The sequence below is a fragment of the Ornithodoros turicata genome, chromosome 5, assembly GCF_037126465.1.
Source record: "Ornithodoros turicata isolate Travis chromosome 5, ASM3712646v1, whole genome shotgun sequence".
In the NCBI taxonomy this organism is placed as follows: Eukaryota; Metazoa; Arthropoda; class Arachnida; order Ixodida; family Argasidae; genus Ornithodoros; species Ornithodoros turicata.
In genome coordinates, this window is record NC_088205.1 from 10,108,165 (window position 1) to 10,130,623 (window position 22,459).

The 22,459-nt window shown below is 45.9% G+C and overlaps 1 protein-coding gene across 1 annotated transcript; it reads right to left on the reverse strand.

The window, feature by feature from the left end:
- Nucleotides 1-12,045: 12,045 nt before the first annotated feature.
- Nucleotides 12,046-16,754, reverse strand: LOC135395293 (uncharacterized). Its single transcript, XM_064626523.1, has 6 exons — nucleotides 16,538-16,754; nucleotides 14,872-14,972; nucleotides 14,320-14,382; nucleotides 13,447-13,521; nucleotides 13,246-13,302; nucleotides 12,046-12,151 (listed from the first exon to the last, which is right to left on the reverse strand). The coding sequence occupies exons 1-6, from the start codon at nucleotides 16,650-16,652 to the stop codon at nucleotides 12,068-12,070; spliced, it is 495 nt and encodes a 164-aa protein (XP_064482593.1). The 5' UTR covers nucleotides 16,653-16,754; the 3' UTR covers nucleotides 12,046-12,067.
- Between the last annotated feature and the right edge of the window lie 5,705 nt (nucleotides 16,755-22,459).

The window sequence follows — 22,459 nt, forward strand, 5'->3', positions numbered from 1 at the left end:
CACGCTAACCACTGAGCCACGCGAGCTGGTCTGGTACTATTACAGCTGCGGCCCTACGACCGCTTCGTCCCATACCCAATAAACCATATATATCCCAGGTACATCCTGGCGATATCGCAAATTGGATGTTAGGATATCCATGGGAGCTTCACAGAGAGCCCGTTTACGTAGAAAGTACATCCATGCGACTGCCAGATTCCTACTGTTTTCACATCCCAGAACCGTCGCATAGACATCTATTTTGGATATTTGGATGTTCCAGGGATATTTTAAAATTTATGCTATTTTTGCATTGAATCAATTTGAAATTGATAGTTATTGAATGCTGTAGCAAATAAATGCTGCACACAGTAATTAAACAAAAAGGCATCTACTTTGTGCAGCACACCCCGCTTGTGGAGAGCTGCACAGCGACCTTTCGGCCCTAATCCAAGACCAATGCAGACCACAGGTTAATAAATGTGCTCCGGCCTTTCACCATATCAGACTCAGGCTCGCTTTTTGGCCCCTCCACCGCGTACGCGGATTTCAAGAGATACCAGAGCGAGCATATACTGAAATACAAATTGTTGGAGTACGTGCGTCAAGTGTAGCGTGGCGTATCACATTTGCAACGGTGACAACGTCTTTACAGCTAATTTGTGAGTCTGCAAACCACGTCAGCTTATACCTGCGAACGTTCCTGACACCCCATCCTAGCATCTATCGTGTTTTTAACTCAAGCTACCACCTATAGTGTGATTACTTGGTAAATAACGTAGTAAACCCCAAAATTTTCCCCGTTTGCTTACGTCATGCCACTAACAGTCACGTGTCGTAGATGTCTTCGAAAAATAACGCGCGATTGCTTCCTTCTTTTTACATCTACGAGACGTCCCAGGGATATACAAAGTAAGACACTTTTCGAAGTCACATTGTGGACGTACAGGTAATGTCGCATAGACGTGGCGGATATGTGCGACGTGTGCGACCTTTGTGGGACGTACCTAGGATATTTCTGGTTTACTGGGTACGCTACGCAAGTAGGTCTGCCTATCGCGCAGCACCTCAACTTTTCCCTTTCCCCTGGTGCACGTAGTATGGTCTCATTGGATCGCTCTCAAATAAGGTACCACAACATGTCACCTCGAGACTGGGAGGTACCCGGCTTCGAACCCTAGTGCCTGGCTGTGCTGTCTGGGGGGTTTTCCTGGGTTTTCCTCAGACGCTTTCAGACATATATGTCGGCACAGTTCCCGTAGAAGTCTGCCCAGTATGCGCATTACCCCAGGGCGTTAGTCGTGACGTTGCCCACCTCTGTAGGTTCGACAACGGCGGGCCCTTTCACCAACACCACCTTCACTAACCACCACCACCATCAAACTTTTCTTTCTCTCATGCGCAGAGACGTACTGTCGTAGCTTATTGCGGCGCTCCTGTAGAGCAGATGGAAGCGCATGCTTTTAGATTTGCAGGGCACCTACAGTACAAATCAGACTGACGTGCAACGCGCGAGCATGTGGTCTCCGAAGCAGGGGCGGAACCAGTCCCTGGGATTGGGGTTGGGGGGGGGTTCTTTGTTAAGCTAGTAGTGGGGGAGGGGCAGAGGGAAATCCAATGTATAAACTGACGTTGTGGGGGGGGGCGATCACCCAACCCCCCTCCCAGTATCCGGAACTGGTCCGAAGCCACTCGAGCACTGGGGCGAGATATTAAACCGATCGGACAATCCACTATTTGTCTCCAGGGGAAGCCCCATGCACGCGTACTGAAGCCGAGACAAGTTACCTATCTGGCATCGATGCTGGTGCAACGTTTGTCACCGTTTCAGGAGTACCTGATATTCGGCAATATTTATGCAACATAGCGCAGCAATCTTGGAGGAGCGCTTCGGCTCTACGTTTCCTCAACGTTGTGTATTGACTTTTTAGCAACATAACCCACAATACAACATACAGTTGGTATTTAACGTAACCCGCAGAGCGAACACGCGTCTGTGTACAGTCGCCGATCCCAGGGAGATCCAGGAGACCAGGATTTGGTCACTGATTGAACGTCGCAGGCACGTCACTAGTGTGCCATCTAGAGACATACGGACGGAATGTGCAACGTTTGTGAAATCTTGTTCCGTCTGTCAGTTTAATAGTAATTGTTCCATTGTGCAGGGAGCAACCAAAAATAACTTGTGTGAGCGTGAGATATAGGCAGACGTGTACAAGATACTCAAAAATATATTTAAGATAAGATAATAAATACTAACGTTAGAATGTAATTAAGATAGAGTATAAATACATGAAAATTAAAGTAATTAAGATAGAGTACGAAATACTTCAAAAAGTATTTGAAATACAATTAAGATACTATTTATCCTTGAACGCAAAAAGTCACCGGTCACTGGTCAATGCGGCAAACGCCGCTATGTCACATGAATCGCCTAAACCCCGCGCACTACGCTAGCCGCCGCTGTGTGATAGGAGTCATCTAAACACAAGTCCCAAAAGGATGACAAAGAGATACCACATAACTCCACTAAGTATATGTGACCCAGAACAAAGCAAACTTCTAGCAGGTCCCTGCTCGGCGAGGTCAGAATTCGGCGTCACCGCGTCAGGGCACACATAATGGGCTAAACGCATGGAGCGTTTTTCCGACGTTTTCATGACGCGCGCGCGCTCGGCGTGTGTGTGACCTCGTAAAAACTAGTTTTTCAACGCGCCCGGAGGGCGTACGCCGGAATCTGTCGACTACAGATATTCGCGCGCGTCTGGGCGCGTTTTCCGAGAAGTAGACAGAACCATTGCCGTCGTGCGGCAGACAAGGTTGCGTATGAGCAGCTCGCATAAATTTTTGGGACATAATCCATCACACTAAATTTACGTGGTAAACATTTTAATGGTATCTAGAGTGAAGGAACGCAGGAACCACAGGAAAGGAGAGCATCTGCACGTTCTAACAGATATTTGTGGTCGACGAATATAGCAACAGTGGCGTGCGTCACTCGCTCCGTACGCGTCCCATGCGTTTCGGGTGGTCGCCTCGCTGGCGTTTCTTCGCCGCGTGTGCAAGGCCATGGCGTACGCGCGACGTTTTGACGCTGAGAAATCGTCCAATGCGTTTCGTCCTAATAGAACCCTCACTGGCGAAGGATTAGTACACACGGGGCAATATCTCTAAATGGAGACTTCCAAGAAGGGCCAATGTCCGGGTCAAGTCCAAGGGACTCAGGAAATTTCCACTGAGCAAGCAAGATAATGGAAAGACGAGACACAAAGTTTGACAGGGAGATCCAAAATATGTAATTAGAGTATTGAGTAGAAAATACCATAAAATGTATTTTAAATAGAGTACAAATACACAAAACAAAAAGTATTGAGTAGAGTACCAAAATACCGCAAATTGTATTTAAAATACAGTATTTTAAATACAATACTCCAAATACGTACAAGTCTGGATATAGGGAGGAACAAGTAAAAACACTAGCTATAATACTTCTATCGCATCGCGTGCTACTGTGTGTTATTTATGTGGAACACTCTTCAAGCAACAGATGAAACCTGCATGGTTTTACAGCTCCATTCAGCAGGTAATCACGTTAGAGACGATAGTCCGAATTAAAAACGCGGCATATGACAGGCAGGGATATGTCCGGAATGTTACTGACTCGTTGTGGATGTATACGGGTTAACTGCAGAGACACATCCTCGTCACCGTTACAAACGTTTTCCATCCCACTACATTTAACGTGCCCCTACAGTTTGTATTTCACCAGCGGCATGGCTGAGTGGGTTAAGGCGTCTCGCTCGTTAGTGTCGTGCTGACTGGGAGGCTGACTACCATCGGATGTGCTCTCTATGAGGTTTTCCCTGGGTTTTTCGAAGACTTTCCAGACGGCACAGTTCCCCCTGAAGTCGGCCCAGGACGCACACTAACCCCCCTGTGGGATGCCGAAGCGGTCTCCTCCCACCCCAGTTGCCTAAGTGAGGCGAGTTGGGTACGTACGGCACCTATGGTGGTTACACAGTGTTGCAGAGTCAAAGACATGTGCCAGTGGCACACAAGTGCTTGAAGTCAGCCATGCATCTGGCTTTCCACGCTGAAAAAAGAAAAAGAAATAAAAAAATACATATGTAAACATTATACCAATATTACCTAAACGTCGCCATAGCATTGCATCTATGTTGCAATCTATGTTGCAATCATAATGTTACAAGAACATTTTCCAGGTTGTCAGCATGTAGCCTGAATTGACATTAGCCACGTTTCTGCAACGCTTCAAGACAATATTGCGACAACGTTCTGGCAACGTAGTGTGGTTTCTAAAATCGTTAAAACCCCCAGTGTACGGGACGACAATAAAGAAAAAAAAAAAACACGAGACAACACACAATATGTGTTTAGAATGTATCACCAACCCGCCCGGATTTAACCTTGTCATTGTGTGCTACCAGGGTGATCAAGGTCATTAACAGGCACGTCTGATAAGAAAATAGTACCGCCTCCCCTAGAAACAGATAATGGTTTCCCCCAAGTGCTCGAATCATTTTAGAGGCTGGCGAGTTGCACGTACGTAATCGGCGAACGCTGCCTCTGGCGCAGCCACGCGGTAGTGACAACGGGCTCAAGTGTGCAGGATCCGTCATCTGCTTTGTGAATCCTTTGCTCAGTGATTCCTTGCCGGCGACGTCGAATATCTTCGAAAACGTAATAAATAAGTCGAAAATGTGTTTTAATATATCGAGAATCAGGACATTCGCCATTGTGATTCGTACTCAAGAGCAAACAGCAAGATTGCAGTCGACAGCCGCCATGATACCTTCGCAGAGCAGGAGATGTTGGACTAGCAATCCGTTCCATCCACAGTCGTGGGATATCAGGTTAGGGTGACAGTTCCTTGACCTTGTAGGTTTATTGCAGACTTGCTTATTGCTCTTAATCATGATTTGTCATGATTAATCATGATGCACGTATGTTTAGAAGCCGCCTTCCCGGTAGGTTCGTGCATCGTTTCGCGTCTTGGCGATACTAACGAAACTTCAAATGCAACAGTCAGAGGCAAAGTTTTCGCAGAACCTTGCTGCTTGTTATCATTTTGTGTGTTTTCTTTTCCGCTATACTTCAGCCGTAATATTTTGCGAAGCCATTGATATGTGTCAGAGTATGTGCATCTGTCACGTCCCGCACAATGATCTGCATCGATGAGGCATGGATTGTGCTTGAACGGCGTCAAAGTCAATGATGCGATGTACTCTTCCATTTCTTCTGTGGAAGAAAATGGGAGAGTTCCAGCATTCCATAAATTTCCTGCTAATGCAGAAAATGTCTTTCCGGGTCTCCGAAACACAACGTTCGTGTTCTATATCGAGATCCTGGATCCCGTCACTATGATACGGCTTGGGACAAAAGTTTGCGGAACACGGCACTGATATATTTCTTCGTCGGAGCCGCAGTCTCCTAGCTATTAGGAGAAGATTGAATAAGAAACGGGTGGCCTGCTATTCCATTCACCTCTCAGTATGCGTGTCCACCTCTGCTACTTGCTACCTGGGGGTCGCTTCAGTGGAGAAATGCGACACTCCGGTGTTTCGTAAACTTTTGTGCCAAGCTATATACCACGGGGATTACTTTCAATTACGTTATTGTCGAATAAAAGTACGAATAATAATGGTCAGCCCATTAGGATATTTTGGACGAAACTATGTGCTTCCCGTTATATCAGTTCTGGAAGACGCTGCAGGTTCGTACTAAAGTGAGGTGTCGCTCGAATCAAGTTCGGACATATTTTTAGTTGATTGCTTAACACTGTACTCATTAAAAGAGCACTGAGGTGGTTATATCAGTTCTGGAAGATGCTGCAGGTTCGTACTAAAGTGACGTGTCGCGCATAATTTTTGGTGCGCACATGATTTTAGTTGATTGCTTAACACACTACTCATTAAAAGAGCACTGAAGTGATCCCAACTTTCTTTCCCCTACCGCGTAGTGTTCTTCAACGAATGAAATGAGCTCCTGCATGCTTGAGCTGTACGTCACGAGTCACGTGCCGGGTACCATGTTACGTCACGACACCCTCTCGTTCTGCGATGCGCTCTTTTCACGATGAGAGGAGGGCCCACTTCAGTTTGCAAACAAGTCGGCGCATCTGAGCACTCGCAGGGTACCGCCTAGTACATCTGTACCGCGTGGTACATCCAATGGCTACACCACTTTGCGGCTTATCTTTACTAATTATCGAAAACACCCAGTGACTCAAGGATCCCGCGATTTTTGCCCACCAAACCAGAGCCGTATACAGGGTGTTTCACGTAAAGTGATAAAAAAATTCTAACTGGCGGCGCACTCGCCGGAAGATTGTGGGACTTTCGACAATTAACTTCTAGAAACTTTCGCCGCCATTTAGGAAGGGTTTGGACAATTTTTATAATTGAGGGAAATTTATTTCTTCAGTTGAACTTTGGAAATTGCCATGCGAACCACACTTTTTTTTTGAACAGAAATATGAAGTCCTCCGTGGACAACCACATACCCAACAAAAACTATGCACAGTAGCGCAACAGAAATAATAGTAAAAAAAAAAAAAAAAAAAACAACTAGTGAAAATTACGCTTTAGCCCGACCTGCTTGATTTTCGCAAAGAAGCGCGCGCGACACGTGCGTCTAGTGATTGATTGATTTTAAAAGAAAAAAAATGGAGATGGTAGTCTCGAGCCACTCGGGACTGGCTACTCCAGGACGCGTTATTAATAAAAGAAAGGGAAACTACACTAACCTCGACGCTTTGAAACGCCTCTAGTTTTACCTTTCTTTCCACCGCTTTGACCTTGATGCTGGTGACAACGGTTTTGTCACAAGGAAAACAAAATAACCGTCTTATCACAAATAAGGCGAAACAACCCAAGCAGCACAATGTACTGAAAGTCGAGTGCAATAGGGGTGGACGGTATGTGTCTTATCGATGTTCCTTAGTTTCACGAGTCTGTTCAAGGCCTTCCACCTACCCGTCCACCCCTATTGCACCCGACTTTCAGTACATTTTGCTGCTTGGGAAATGAAGGTGCTGGGGTGCTCATGGAATGCTGAGTACCACCAAAAAGGTCGCGTATGCATTGATGACATCCCTTGATTGGATACCGACGGCTCAACCGCTAAATGGGACACAGTTGACGCCCAGCAGAGTCTTCCTTTCCGTTTTGAAACGCAGCCCACGCAGAAAAAGGCCACAGGGGAATTGACATACAGGGGAAACGTTGTAAGGGAAATGAGACGAGGGAATCGTCCTACACCCTTTCAAAGACTCCTCTATACCGCTTCTGGAGTTACGCCCGCTTTAGTTAAACTATCATGATAACAAGTTGCTCGGGACCACGAAGTATGAGGTAATTGTGCACTTTTATTGCATCTCCATGTTATTCATTTCGATTCAGACGCAATGGGATTCGCTGCGAGATCGACCTATAGGAGGCGAAACTGTCGCCCTTCTATAGTGTGGATAACACGTGGGCCGATGTTCCGAGTAGACAGTTCTTTTCCGTAATTCTAGTACATATTTACCGGAAGATCACCGGTACGATACTGCCCGGTTCCCCAATGCTCCACCTACTGCAATAAACACTGAATAAACGTGTAAAAGCAGACGACGCGTTCACACAATGGTAGTTCATCGTTTCTCCGCAGCGCGACGACACTGCTCGATCTCGGAGCGAATAGGGCATCCCAGCTTATACGAACATCGTCGTCATGTATTTGTTGTCTTTGATGGCAGGGTACAAGTTGCTTTCACAGGCCGTCTTTCGCGGGGGGCGTTAGATACGGTGCTCAGTGTGTTGAGACTTCAGCGCACGTTAAACAACCCTCAGTTCTCTTTTTTTTATTCCGTGTTAGCGCCGCGAAGCAACTGTGGCTATGAGAGGCGTACAGGTGTGGACAGATGGAGAGAGGACTGCAGGAAGGAGTGGGGGACAGGGAGGGTTAGTGTGCGTCCTGGGCCGACTTCAGGGGCAACTGTGCCGACATTCGTCTGGAAAAAGTCTTCTGAAAACACAGGGAAAACCTCAGACAGCGCAGCCGATGGTAGGATTCGAACCCACCACCTCCCAGCCTTCAGCACGCCCATGGCAACCCTCAGGTGGTCAAAAATTAGTCCGCGGAACGACCGCTGTGGCGTCGCTCATGATCACGTGACGTAAAGCCAGGAATTATTATCGTTATCATTATTATTATTAGCAGTAGTAGTATATTTGTTGTTGCTGCTGCACATTTATTTGTTCACTATTTACTTCTCGCTTCCATAGACTGATTGAGATAAAAATATGGGGATATGAGGCCCGACAAAGTCGGGTCAGGCTACTCCAGTACTCGTGAATATAAAAGAAAATAGGGGAAAAAAAACTGAACATGACCAAGATGCATTAAAAAACAAAAAAAGAAGGAAAACCACACGCACAAAATAAAAGATTTTGCCCCAACAGCACCGAATATCCTCAGGATGTACGAATAATGTCCTAACGAATTCGTATACGGCTGATGGATATCCTCAGAATATCCATCGGACGTACGAATCCGTTAGGACATTATTCGAACATGCAGAGGATATTCGGTGCTGTTGAGGATATGTACAGCACAAAGCGCAACGCCGAGACAATAGAAAATATTTTGCTCGACCTTCGTGTCACGCACAGAGAAGTACCTTCAAAGTAACTTGGAAAATGAGCAGAAGTTATTGAACAAAAAAGTATTTAAGAGCTTTATATTACTAAACACTGCCTGACATTTGAAAGTATTGGCAAGATACCAAGTTACTCGCAAAAGTATTTAAGATAGTAACTCGAATATACGCCACTCAAGTTACTGTATAAGTCTGTATAATAACAGCCGCTCATCGGAGCCGCAATAAAGCGGTCTTCGCAGAAAAACGGGAGCTATGTTCTTCGTGAATTAAACTGAACAGGAACAAGCGGCATGCCGGCGCAGCGAGTTGAAGCACCTGCTCGTTTGTGGTATCCATGGCCGTGTTGAAGACTGAGAGGTGGTGGGTTCGAATCTTGCCACCGGCTGTGCCGACTGAGGTTTTCCCTGGGTTTTCCGACAAACTTTCCGGACGAATGTCGGCACAGTTCCCGTTGAAGTCGGCCCAGAACGCACACATTAACCCCCTCGTCTCCCCCACTCCTTCCTGCTGTCCTCTCTCCATCTGTCCACATCTGCGCGCCGCTCATAGCCACAGTTGCTTCGCGGCGCTAACACTGAATTAAAAAAGAATGAATAGAATAGACTCGTTACATATGCGACAATGTGCCATACTAAATCGGCTTCACCAATCAACGTATTCATATTTGCGACATCGTATTTTATACTCCCAATAAGCGCCAGTCTTCTTCCAGCGTAAATATATAAAATGTTCACATCTTATTAAATCAAACACTTGATATTAACACTCCCGAGACTACGGAAGTACCAAGCAGACGCGCACGGACAAAGTCTCAAAGGCAGCTGAAATTTTACTAGACTCACAGACAAATATAAAGAAAACAACAAGGTCATAGGAGGCAAATCAAACACGTTCCATCTTGTGTGCACAGCTACTCCGTGGACGCGTGAGCATGAGTATTGACACCACGCAGACTTCGTACGGCTGGGAAGCGTAGAGCTCGTCTTGCTTTACGATGCAACGCAACAGTAAAGAATTGCAGAAAAATAAAAATGAAACATATGGAGGAAGCGCATAAGGCATGCGCATGTCGTGCATTGAATGGCCATTGAAGAGAATGCACACAGCAGCCGTGTCTTTTTCTTCGTTTTTTTTTTTTTGTAAAATAGCAAGCCAACATTTGTCTGGCAGGTCTTTTCTTTTTCATTTATTAAACTTTCACATCCCCCCTTTTTCCGATACCACTTCGAAATGTGTGTGTGTCTGTACGTGTGTGGGAGTAGAGGGGCTATACGAGGGTGGTTCCATAAGTTTCCGGCAGGAGGTAGAAAATGCGCGCGAATTTGAAAATGCGATTAAAGTAGCACAGAAGTCATTTTTAACACTCAGTTTTCTTCCTATAAAACTGTTAAGTAGGCCAGTAAGGTGCACCATGCGAAGTAATTTACACCACAGAGTCATAATTATCGCACAAATTGAATTTAAAATACGCCGCAAAAAGCGACCGTGCGCAACGGCGGTGAAGAGCAGTACCAGCCTGTTATCTGCCTGGAACCTCGCGATGACACTATAAGGAGAACGCTCGCTGATTGGCCTAGAGAAATGTTGTCTGCTACTCCGCTGTCGTCTGCTACTCGGCTGTTCGGGGTTCCGATAAAGCCTTTCTCCTTGCTCGGTAACGCTTCGGCAAAACAGGTTTACGGCGGCAAAGGGACAAGGCGCTGACCCACACTGACCGGCGAACCAGAACGAGTTCTCTTTATACCGTCATCGATGCCGTGGCATCATACCTCGTCATCCTCGTTATAGCTGGAGTGGCGAGTTAAGGATGAACGCGCAGAGCTATGTTTATGTGAGTTTTTTTCAGGGAAACAAATTGCACGCATCAAAACCTTTAGCGCTATTCGGTATGACACACACACTTTCATCAGATGTCTTATCTGATTATCTGATTTTTTTTTTGATGGTCCTCTGTACTCCTTTAAGGACGCGTGGCGCCATCTGTTGGAGGGCCGGAGCACCACCCTCAACCCTCTCCATGCTTTTGTCGGTTGGAGAGTGGCATTTCAAACAGCTAGGGTGCACTCTTCAGTTAAAATGGAAAAAAATCGAGTAACGCGCTGTGATAAAATTCTTGACAAAAGAGGGACTTTCGCCTAAAGAAATTAAAGCGCGACTGGACAACGTGTACAGGGAAGCCTCTCCGTCGTACACAACGGTAAAAGACTGGACTAAGCAGTTTCGACTGGGGCGAGAGTCCATTGAAGATGATCCACGCGATGGCCTCACTGGCCTGTCGCCAGTGGAAGTGGTGACACAAGAAAATGTCTCTTGTCGAGGAGGAAGTGCTGAGCGACAGGCGTCTGAAGGTGAAGGAAATCTCAGAAAGGCTGAGGCTTTCCAAAACAACACTTTTTCGCATCATCAGCGAGGGCCTTCACATGAAAAAGGTCAGTGCGAGATGTGTGCCGTGACTTCTCTCGTCAGTTTAAAAGCAACAGCGCGTCGTCTGTGCCAAAGAGTTTTTGGAGCTCTGTCAAGAGAACGAAGAAGAAATATTGAAGTCAATTGTCACAGGGGATGAGACTATGGTGCTCTACTATGATCCCTTTTCGAAAAAGGAGTCGATGCAATGGCGCAAACTAGGAGAAGCACCCCCAAGAAAAGCCAAGGTCACACAATCCACAAAGAAGATCATGGCAACAATATTTTGGGATTGTCACAGGATCCTCCTCATCGACTTCAAAGAGAGGAACACCACAGTGAATGCGACTTATTATGCTTCACTCCTGCACCGACTGCGAGACGCCATCAAGGAAAAGAGGCGCGGCAGGTTGAGTCGAGTTGTCCGGTTGCTCCAGGACAATGCCTCTGTCCACACGGCTTCTGTTGCCAAGGCTGCACTGAAGGAGTGCGGCTTCGAAGAAATCCACCACTCACCCTACAGTCCAGACTGGCACCGAGTGACTACTTCCTGTTCCCAAACTTGAAGAGGGATCTCAGAGGACGGAGATTTTAAAACGACAGTGAGGTGCAAGAGGCAGTTTTCCAGCATTTTGCGGACAAAACTTCGGACTATTTTTTTAAGGGTATAAGAATGCTGCTTGAAAGGTGTCGAAAGTGCATCGAAGTTAAGGGTGACTATGTCGAAACGTGATACACTTGTTTCGTCTCTATGACTATTAAAGGTTGGTCGGGCCGGAAACTTATGGAACCACCCTCGTATGTTTATATTTAAAAAATGTACAGGAAAAAGGTTGCATTAAAAGAAGAAAAACTCGAGCAAACAAGCTAAATACAGTTTCTACCACCGTGAAAACTAAAATCACATGAAAATAAACAAAGGGATGTAGAAACGCAGTGCCTTGTGGTTACACGACAAAAAATGCTGCGCGTAAAATCATTGCATTTGTTGTATCAAGTGTAGACAGACACTATTTTATTTCAGAGCGACAAAAATCGTAGAAAAGATCCCATGGTGCCTAGAGCTAGCCTTCCGTCAGCGGGTAGCATGTTTATGAAGCAACGCTGAAAGAAAGAAATGTAAAATTACTGCAGGGCCCGGCTCTTTAGGCATTTGCCTATAAATGCTTATAAGCGCCTAAATGCGATATTTTCCAGGCTGCCTGCCTTTTTATCGACTCATTTGAATTGCAGTCCTTTTAAACATTTTTAGACGCCATAACAGCATTTTTTTAGAGGTGTAAATGCGAGTGCGGCTTTATTTTTGGAACCTTATCTTTGCAACCTTATCTTTGCAACCTTATCTTTGCAACCTTATCTTTGCAACCTTATCTTTGCAACCTTATCTTTGCAACCTTATCTTTGCAACCTTATCTTTGCAACCTTATCTTTGCAACTTTATTTTAAGATTACCGTTTTCAGACTCGCGCTGTGAGCTGCATTTTGCTTTTTGGTTTCGGCGTGTTTGCACCTTTTGTTCATTTTTTCGCGTTTGTTTCCCTCAGTACATTGGTTTGCTAGAAGGGGTTAGTGTAGATTTGATCAAATGATTTGACCTCTCTGGGCCTTTCAAGGTCTTAGTGGGCGGAAAACTAAAAGTACTCTTCAATATAGCGTGTTTCCAGGCCGCCTCAGCATTCGTGTACCGTCAAAGCTTGTATGGTATCGTAGCCCGTAAACGAGCAAGTCTTCCTTGATGGAGAATTCTCAAACACCAACAAGGCAAAAAGCGCACCCGATTAACGTGTCTATTTTTGCATGTTTTGCATATTATTGCATATTTTGGTATTTTTCAGGGCCTAGACGCCTGCATATTTCTACCGTTTTTAGTTCTTAAATTACCGGGTCCTAGTAATTAGTGATGCTGAAAGCAATACGAGATAAATTGTTCAACTGTTCCTCAGTTACCAGGAATTCACAGGTGGCGGTACGATATGATGTTTCCTTTGACCCGATATGATGACCTGTTCGCGCGTAAGGTGTCGAAAACGCATAAAAAAAGAAAGAAAATGGGTGCAGCAACGTGTGCAACGAGGAAGACAATAAAAAATTCCCCAGTCCAACAGGGAAACCAGTATGTAAAACAGTATGTAACATGAACGAGAAATATCACGAATATTATCTTTCGAATTTTTACTTGATTGTAGTTTCTGGCTTACCCGTCCTTTTTCAAAGAACGCCGTTGTGTTGAAATGGTATTCCTCAATAAACAACTCCTGCAAGGAAATATCAGGCATGTAGATACACATTCAAGAGATTATATATAAAACGTGTGCGTCAAAAACGTGAAATCTCTATGTTTTGGGTACCTTGGGATGGATATCCAGTTAGAATTTCTGCGTCAAATGTCTAATACTTACAGGATCCATCTTTGTAAGCATATGAGAGGTACGCTCGAGGCAATCCATGAGAGAATTCTTGAACGCAGGAGTATCCTGTCGAAAAGTCGTCGACTGTGATTTGTTTCTGTTGGCCATTGTATTGCTCGTGTTTCGTTTACAGGAGCAATAAAATTACACTTAGCATTGCTCGAAACCAGTCACTTGATGCATCAAGTACTCCTAGAGGAGCCATCGTGCAAAATATATTCACTGAACGTCAATATCGGCAGGTAAAGTACTAACAGTAGTACCGAACTACAGTACCGACGACCTTGGGAGTTCCCATGATTTTTTCCAAGGGGGCAAAGTGCTTAAAGGGGAACAAAGCGTGCAGCCCCCTCACCTCTTCTCCTGGGCACGGATGCTACGGACTGCGCGGGTGTTCAGAGCTTCATATTATATGACACCTTGCAAAAACCATGACAGCCTATGAATTTTCACAATTTTCACAACTGAAATTGAAGCTCCAGAGGCTCCCCCCCCCACCCCTCTTTTGCCTCCCTTTCGGTATACGTCCATGCCGGCTTCGTATATAGGATTGCTCCAAATGAAGTGCGAGATAACAATGTCGAACGCCAATTTCTTCTCAGGAGTGCTCTATGCTTCATAGAAAACCAAACAATAGCGAGAGGCAACGTGCTCGGATATCGTGGATTTAATATAGTTTTTTTTCAAGCACATTTCAAAAAGGAGCGTATTGCGAAATCGATGTCTAGCCAAAATAACGTTTGTGCTCCATTGCTATCAATTTCGTTTCGGGCTGTGAGGCCGTACTGTTGCTGCTCTGATGATCTGGTAATCTAATACTCGGACTACTGAGGATGGAAGTCGAGTAACCGTAATGCTAATTACGTTTTTGTAGTTGTCAGCATACGCGTAGCAGAGTTGCATCAACACACATCCCCGAGTGGCTTCCTAAAAAGAGAGATACGCTCATCAGAGTTCACCGAGAGATCAAGCAATTATTACTAGAAACACTCAATGACTTCATCGTTCGCTCTACGTAAGCACAGAGGGTCCTAGTGTTTAAATCTTCGCTTTCCGTTGGAGTTAGAAAAAAAGAAGAAGAAGATGGAGATGGTGACCCCTACAAAACACAGGCGCCGGCTACACCAAAGCACTTGAAAATAAAACTCAGTAAGTCTAAAAAGTTAGAGGCTCTGCAGTGTCCACAAGAAATGTCATCAAAGCAGCTGTCGCACGCTGTCTAAGACCCTTCGCTTTGATTTTCTCTGTCTGACAGCAAATTTCACAAACTAACTTGATAGTATCTTGAAAGTATACACTTACTTTTCTGAGCATTTAGTAATCGTTAGCGATTGCTTTGAGTGCAATGCTCATAAGTCTATCAGAACTACCATTACTGTAATGCCTACTATATGTACGTCAAAAGAACACGCTTGCCCTTTTCAGTTTAGGACTGATACCGAGAAGTCCCAAGTCTCTTGCACAAGGTGCAAACCCTTGTGCTGCCATCTTTGCCATTCGGGCCGTTTCAATGGGATCTGAAAGAAATATAAGTCGTGCAGCATTAATCAAGGCGGTAGAACGTTGTCTTGTATGGCGGCAGTGACAATCTACACTGCGGGCATTTTTGGTAGGATGTTGTACACATAACTAAAGCAGCGTATAGATCACAGTAGCTTACCACGACATGAGATGTGATCCCATGATGCGTTGTAAATATTACATGTTTGTGTGAAGGCAGAAATTTCAGGGAGTTCTGGAAACTGTTTCGCGTTTTTTCTTGATGCGCTCTAGATAGTCAAACGTCTAAGCATCGTTCACTTTTCGCAATAAATTAAGTTTCGCCTATATGAACTGCAAAATATTTAGCTTATCTTTTATTTCTGTAACAATTATTGTAACGGTGTTGATTGTGCAAAGGTAGACACTGCGAGGGAGCGCCGTAGGAAGTCCTCGAATTTACCCGACAGTGCAACGATGGTAGTTCTTCCAGATTGTGGGTTAAGCATCGCTAGGCGGTGTCATGAAAAAAGAAAGACAAAAAAAAAAGACAAATAAGAGCTGAAAAGGAAACAAAACGAAAAAGCAAATTGCGAACAATTAAATATTTCAAGTTAGAGGGAAAAGTAATTCGTATGTTGCCTAAAGAGTGCAGCGGCGAATCACTAATTTGTAGAACACCGTACCGAATGAAACTTAGGTATCACCGATCGTGGCGTACCGTAGAGGAACACGGAGTGGATAATTAGTTAATCTTAATTAGTGCTGGAAATAATGGCACCGTTGCGCGCCGCACTAAGATAAGTGTCTCTCAACCACGACCTACTAGATTATAACGACCGTGGTATAATCGGCAACCCCTATGAGGAGCTCGTCCGCACGATCCGCTAGAGGCGCTATACTCATCGGCCCGCGAGATCTACATCGTGATTGGACAATGGAAATTTGAAACTTGAACGTGCAGAAGCGGACGTAGGACTACCGTAGCAGACGACAGCAACATCTCCTATGAAAACTCGTGGGATGATGATGATAATCAACTTCAGAAGGGAGCATCTCCCGTGGGACATCCACCGCTTGTACAGGAATACTAAGGTAAGATGAAGTACAAAGTATTGCAGAAATTGGGGAAGCAATAACCGGGCCGATAAGTAGCACCACCGCTAGCTTCCAAATGCGGCGCTTGGAAGGGGTGCCTATGACATTGTCGTTATAATCTAGTCGGTCGTGCTCTGAACACAGACTGACAACTCGCTCGAAAGAGTTCTTTCAACCACACTGCAGTCGAATTCGCTATTCTTCATGTTCCAGTTCGTCGATCCTGATAATTAGCGTAGCAATTTCTAATATTAATTTTTCGATATGCGACGAAATTCACATTCTTTTGTCGATGTTTCAGTTTGCGACAGACACTACGGATGATGTATTAGACATGTGTTGTGAATGAATAGGCACCATTAAGGGCCCACACAACTAAGGCAAGTAATGATGAGACTATTGAGAGATAATTAAAACCTAGCTAATTCGATTGAAAAATCAAAACGTCGTCGTGTAGAAATGAAACACTGATATCGAAATAGACGTATTGCCGGTTGAAACTTACTGAGTGGTTTCCCGCAGAGGCGTGCCATATTGGCTCCATGGGCATCGATGAGGCACGCGTACTCAAACGCACATATTATCCATATATCGCGAAAAGCGTGACGCAAACGACTCATATCGTTGCAAGCTGACTCGCTACATGTTTCCGTTTACCTAGTATGTTCTTCCTCGTTCTCTGTTTACTCTCTGCAGGCGTCTCAAAGCAAGCATCCGCACGGTGGGAGGTGAAAATGACGAAGTAGTGGCGCTGCTTGCATTTGTACAGATGGGCAGCGCCCAACGGTTGACCCTGGATTTTATTTTGTTGCTCAGGTGAACCTTCAGCAACAGGAACGCTTGGCCAATATCATAACGGAAATAATTCGGGGAATTACGCCGCGGGACAACTATTGGTCATGAGCGACGGATGCCGTTGTGATCGGTTCGTGGATTAATTTTGGGGACCTAAGAGTTAGAGCAAAAGGCAGACTTCGCCAGGATTCGAAAAAAAAAATTATGTGAACATCATACCGAACACGGACCACCCCCTCTACACCGGATACAACATTCGCATTCATTTGGCGCGAGTAATTAATTCGTAAATGATGACAATAGCAAACAGAAACCAAAATGCGGAAGCAGAAAACAGAGCTCCATACTGCGGCGGTTCGTCCGGAGGAGGATTCCGTGACGTCAGCCAGCTTTGTCGTCTGCTTCCAAGCCTGCATTCTTTCTCCCTTGCCGGATGCCGGATGATGTCAGCAGTGTGTTGCTTTCAGCGCCCCCTCGCTTCACAGAGGCGAAACGTTCGCTTCGTAATAATTCGTTTGAGTCAAATCTGCGCAGTTTTGGACCGAGATATTTCGTACACATGTTCCTGACATCCCAGAGATTACGGAGATACCACAACCTTTGTGGTAATTTCGTTGCGAAGTCCCACTTTAAAGGAACTGTAAAGTGAAATAGCCACTATGCTTCAAAGTACCATCATGTAGAAGTTGGCTATGCGATCACACCCACGAGTCATCACCTCTCAGTTCCTTAAACTTATCACACTAATTTATTTCGAAAACTTTTAGAAACTGGAAGGTGGCGGCCGTCAATGTTCGCAAAGAACAAAGCAAGAGACGGCACCGGATTGGCGGACAGACATCACGTGATATTGAAGTTCGACGTAACGCGTTTGAGACAGGTTACTAATTACCATTCGGTTTTTTTAAAGAACAACAGCCATTGAGAAGTTCTGTTTAAACTGTTAACGGTTGTAACGCCCGATTTCCGTGCCTGCGAGGTGATTTGCGCCATCTTTTGGCGCTACTGTTTGTAAAACCTCGCATTCAAGTGATTTAAACGAATGTGCGGTTTGCGTTCTTGTGCTCCGGAGTACACAAACCGTGGACCGTCGCAGTGAAATGCTTACTCCACTCGCGAGGAACGCACTATCTCGTCTGAAGTATCGTTTAGTTGCTAGCGTTCTCAATAGATGGCGCGCGAGCCGCCCCTGGGTTGAAGCGCTTCTGGAGTCTCCTAGCTTGCCTTGCGTAGCAATCTTTGAAATTCGATTGCTGAAAAAATGCTCAATCTCGCACAGTAGAACTATGACGTATCTCGAGAGCCCAAGTTACAGGCTCACACAGAAAATCATACAGTTTCAACAAGTTTGCCATTCACTTTACCACTAAATAATTTTGTAAATAATAATTTTTTTTAATCTTTGGCAGGGGTGTGTTGTGCAACAAATGACGTGAGCCCTGTCGAAGGATCGACGAGTTCAGTTCACTTTTAGCGTGCGCACGTGTCCTCTGACCTGCACGTCTTCTAAAAACCCTCGACTCTTTCGAAGAGCGTGCAAGTGAACGACGGATGTCGACGTCATTTCGTGAGCAGTTCGCATATTTCGATGCGAGAGCTGATCAGGGGACTCGTCACGTAACCGGCACGACCAAAGCGGCGTGGTCTTAGCCAACGAATTTTTGGTGGCCAATGACAGCTTACCCCTGCTGCCCACGCATACCCGATGTCGCACAAGTCTAATGACGTCACGCAAAGTAACCGGGCCTGGCGCTATTCAAAATTTGCTTACGTCGTGACAATACATCGCAGAGCTAATATATTGTACATTGTGTCTCTTGATATACTGCTTGAAGAATGAAACGGGGCTTCGATCGAAGTTGAAAACAAAACTAGGACATGGACAGGGATCTGAACTGTGCGCGCGCTCGGTGTGTAAGAAGTGCAAAAGACATTATACTATGAAGAAGGGCTTCACATTTTTTCTTTTTCTGTTTGTGGATGCGTAGAAACGATAACCGCTACATGTCTGACGACCGCAGGAGGAACATGGAGAAAACACACAGAGACGCGTGTTTCTGTCCGTGTTTTTCCTGCGTTCGTGAATCGTGTTGCACTTCAACCAACACGCCCCCTTTGTTTTATCGCTGTGGAGTACCAAAGTTTTCACTGAGCGTTGCACAAAACATTGATTTCTGGGCTCCGATCTTCAACTTTCACATAGCTATCGTTACCGTCAGGGGCGCCGGAACAGGGGGAGCAGGGGGAGCGACGGCTCCCCCTCATTTACGAATGGGGGAGCACGGCTCCCCCAGTGTCAGCCCAGCGTCGTAATCTTCTACGGTCTAACGGAATGGCCCGTGCGTGCATGTGTTCTTTCGGTGGCCATAAATTTAGAGAACAATAAACAGAGATCCTACCACTGTCACTGTGTGCGGAGACCGTTTGAGAAGAGCTACATACCAATGGTGTCAGGTTCACAGGGTTCTGGAGTTGACCATGGCAAGGTTTGTGGTACCGGTTGGGACAAAAGTTTACGGAACACGCTAGCGACGTACTCTTTCTCCGGTGCGACACCCTAGCGGCTGCCGGAAGCGAGTGAGTTCACTGTTGCGGAGGGGTGGAAGGGTGCGCTGTTAGCGACACACAGCGGTAACTTGTACTTCCCAGGCACGCATAAGCGACACTGGAACCACCACTGTGTGTCGCTAATAGCGCATCCGTCCACCCCTTCGAAACAGTGGACTCACCCGATTCCGGCAGCCGCGAGGGTGTCGCACCGAAGAAAAAGTAGGTGGCTCGCGTGTTCCGTAAACTTTTGTCCCAAGCTGTACGAAGTGCAATAAAACAGTCAGAAAGTGTGTAACGGGGGGGCGAGCACTCCCAGACTCAATCCACGGGGTGGGGTGGGGGGGACAGAGGCACAAACGGGAATCGCAAAAGGCACGCAAGACACCAGGCGTCTTAGGGAAATAAGGATACCAAGAAACCGCCCAGTTGAAGACAGAGGGTTGTTATAATGGCGGTTTGCGGGGCGCAGCCACAGATTTCAGTCGGTTGTGGACAGGGTGCCCACTTCGAGCTGGCGTGTAAGACCTGTAGTAGACAAGTGCGATGAACTGAGACGAAACGTCGCACCGGTGTTGTGTTCATGTGTCGGCAGTGGCAACGTCGAGGGAGCGCCACCAAGTCCTCGACTGCAGCAGCGTTACAGGATTATTAAATGCCATAGACATCGGAGAAGGCAACACCTCTGGAATGAGATATGTATCGCAGCTTGTTTGTTGTCTTATATATATTGTGTATATCTTCACCCGTCATAGTAGAATATTCTAACTGTTAACCTGATTGGTGACCCCTCGCTTTCCGTCGTACCGATGTCCAAAATTTACCCGCTGTTTTCATTTATCCGGCTTTTCTTATTGAGTCGCCCGGGAGTTATAACGACAGCGTGACACCCAGTCAAAAGGCTGGGTGTCAAAGGGCACATTCTTGCTGAGCTCCAGACCGGCCCAGGAAAGTCTGGTTTATTCGAAGAAGGCTTGCGGATCAGACGATATTCGCTTCCATTCCCGGCACATGTATATGCCGCGACGGCGATTCCGGGGACAAGTACCCGAAGTTCCCTACACATTACTTGCCATAGAGGTCCATAGGCACTGCGCAGAAGTAAAAAAAGCCAGACGCACTGAACTCTTTCCAACTAATTCACCACCAAGTGCTATTTAATTACAGAACTACTGCAATGTTACTTTAGATCTACTGTACAAATATGCACATGTCATATGCTAGGTGCACGTTTACTGTTCGTGCAGCAACCATGTATAACGCCACCATGAGCCCTCAAGGAAAATAAGTGATGATGATGATGATGATGTTTAAGGTAGCACTTTTTTTCGCTCCCCCAGTGAAAAATTAGTTCCGACGCCACTGGTTACCGTTATATTTAATGTTCGCGCGATCCAAAGCCGCTTTGATAGGCTTGTGCGAGAGCTCATGGCGAATCGCGGGCCGCGAAGACGCTTTCAGACATATTCGGCACAGTTCCCTTAGAAGTCGGCCCAGGACGCACATTTCTCCAGGGTTAGTCGTGACATTGCCCACCTCTGTGAGGCCGACAACGGCGAGCCCTTTCACCATCACCATCATCACCACCACCACCGCGAGCCGAAGTGACGTATTTAACGCGCGTTATGGGATAACGACAAATTTAGGATGCCCTGGGCAGATGTAGTGACTACCCGTTAGTTCTCAACCCTAGACTACTGTCGCGTTGCTAATATCGAAAACACGCAGCTCATCGGAGTCTGATTATCTTTTCTCGTTCCTCTCGCAATTTTAACACACATCCTCCTCTTTTTCTCGACACCACCTTCGAAAAATATTTGCATCAGCCCGCCGTAATGGTTTCTCTTCTGCAGTGTTGAAACATTTGCACCCTTCCCATTACGCCTTGCCTTTTCCGTGGAACACCAGTTCACGACGACAAAAAAAAAAAAGAAAAAAAAGTATTCAGCAGCAAATACGGTAGTCATCAACGGGTACGTAGTTAAGCCCCGAGGGAATGCGTGGTAATCACCGGTGCTGTGCCTCATTTTGGATTTCTCATTCTCCCTTGTACTCTCGCACTATAGGGTCGTTGTTGGTACATTTTTAACGTCCCCTCTCTAATTCAAGCAACAACCCCCTTTTCCGTGCATTCCCTCTGGAATGAAATAATTAAGGCTTCAAAAGAAAATGTCCGATGAAATTACCCGACGTGTATTTTCGCTGCGCGAAAGAGTTTTGAGCTCGCGCAGGCATCACGTTCCTCGCATGATAAGACTAGGAGAAAACGCTTTTTGGCTTTTGATTGTTAGCGAATTATTAATGACGATGGGACAAAAGTTCAACAATGATTCAATTTGACCTAGTTTGGATGGAGGGCTCGCAACAGGTAAAAGGAGCGAGCACAACCAATGCCACCTAGCGTAAACAAAGCCCGATCGCTTAGGCGACCCAACGAATAGTCATTAACAATCACGGCGTGCTTCGTGCGGCCGTAGCTATGGAGACTAGCCGCCACTAGCCACATGGACAGCCAGTGGTAGTCACCAAAAGCCTGTGTTTGAAATCGTCTGCGCCGACTGGATTACGCAGACGACACCGCGTTTCTGCATACCCACGTGGCGAAGGAGTGAAGTATCAGGCATACTTTCTGTATCTGGATGTCCTTTCCGCAACCTACACCCATTGACGAAATATGGCTTTGAAAGTATCGTTTTACTGTCACTCTCAGGCGTTGTCATTCACGCATGCATGCATGCGCGAATGGCAACGCTTGAAAACAGTGATATCACAGCTTGTTTCACAGATACAAGAGGAGCGCTCTCTCCTTGTATCTGTGGTACCACAAGGTTTATATGGCTGGTGCCTCACCCGCACATGACTCACATGAGTGGGTCGTGTAAAGTCTCACACGTACCTTACATGACGCGCAAGAATTATAGTTGAGAAGAATGCCATCTCGCGCCTGTCACAACACCTTGCGGAAGTGCACATCAAATTTCGAGACGCTCATAGCGAGTAATGACAGTGGTCTTTGACAATAGTAATTCAAGTGTGGCCGCTATCAGCGTTGTCGTGTATTCGACAAACGAGAGAGAGAGAAAAG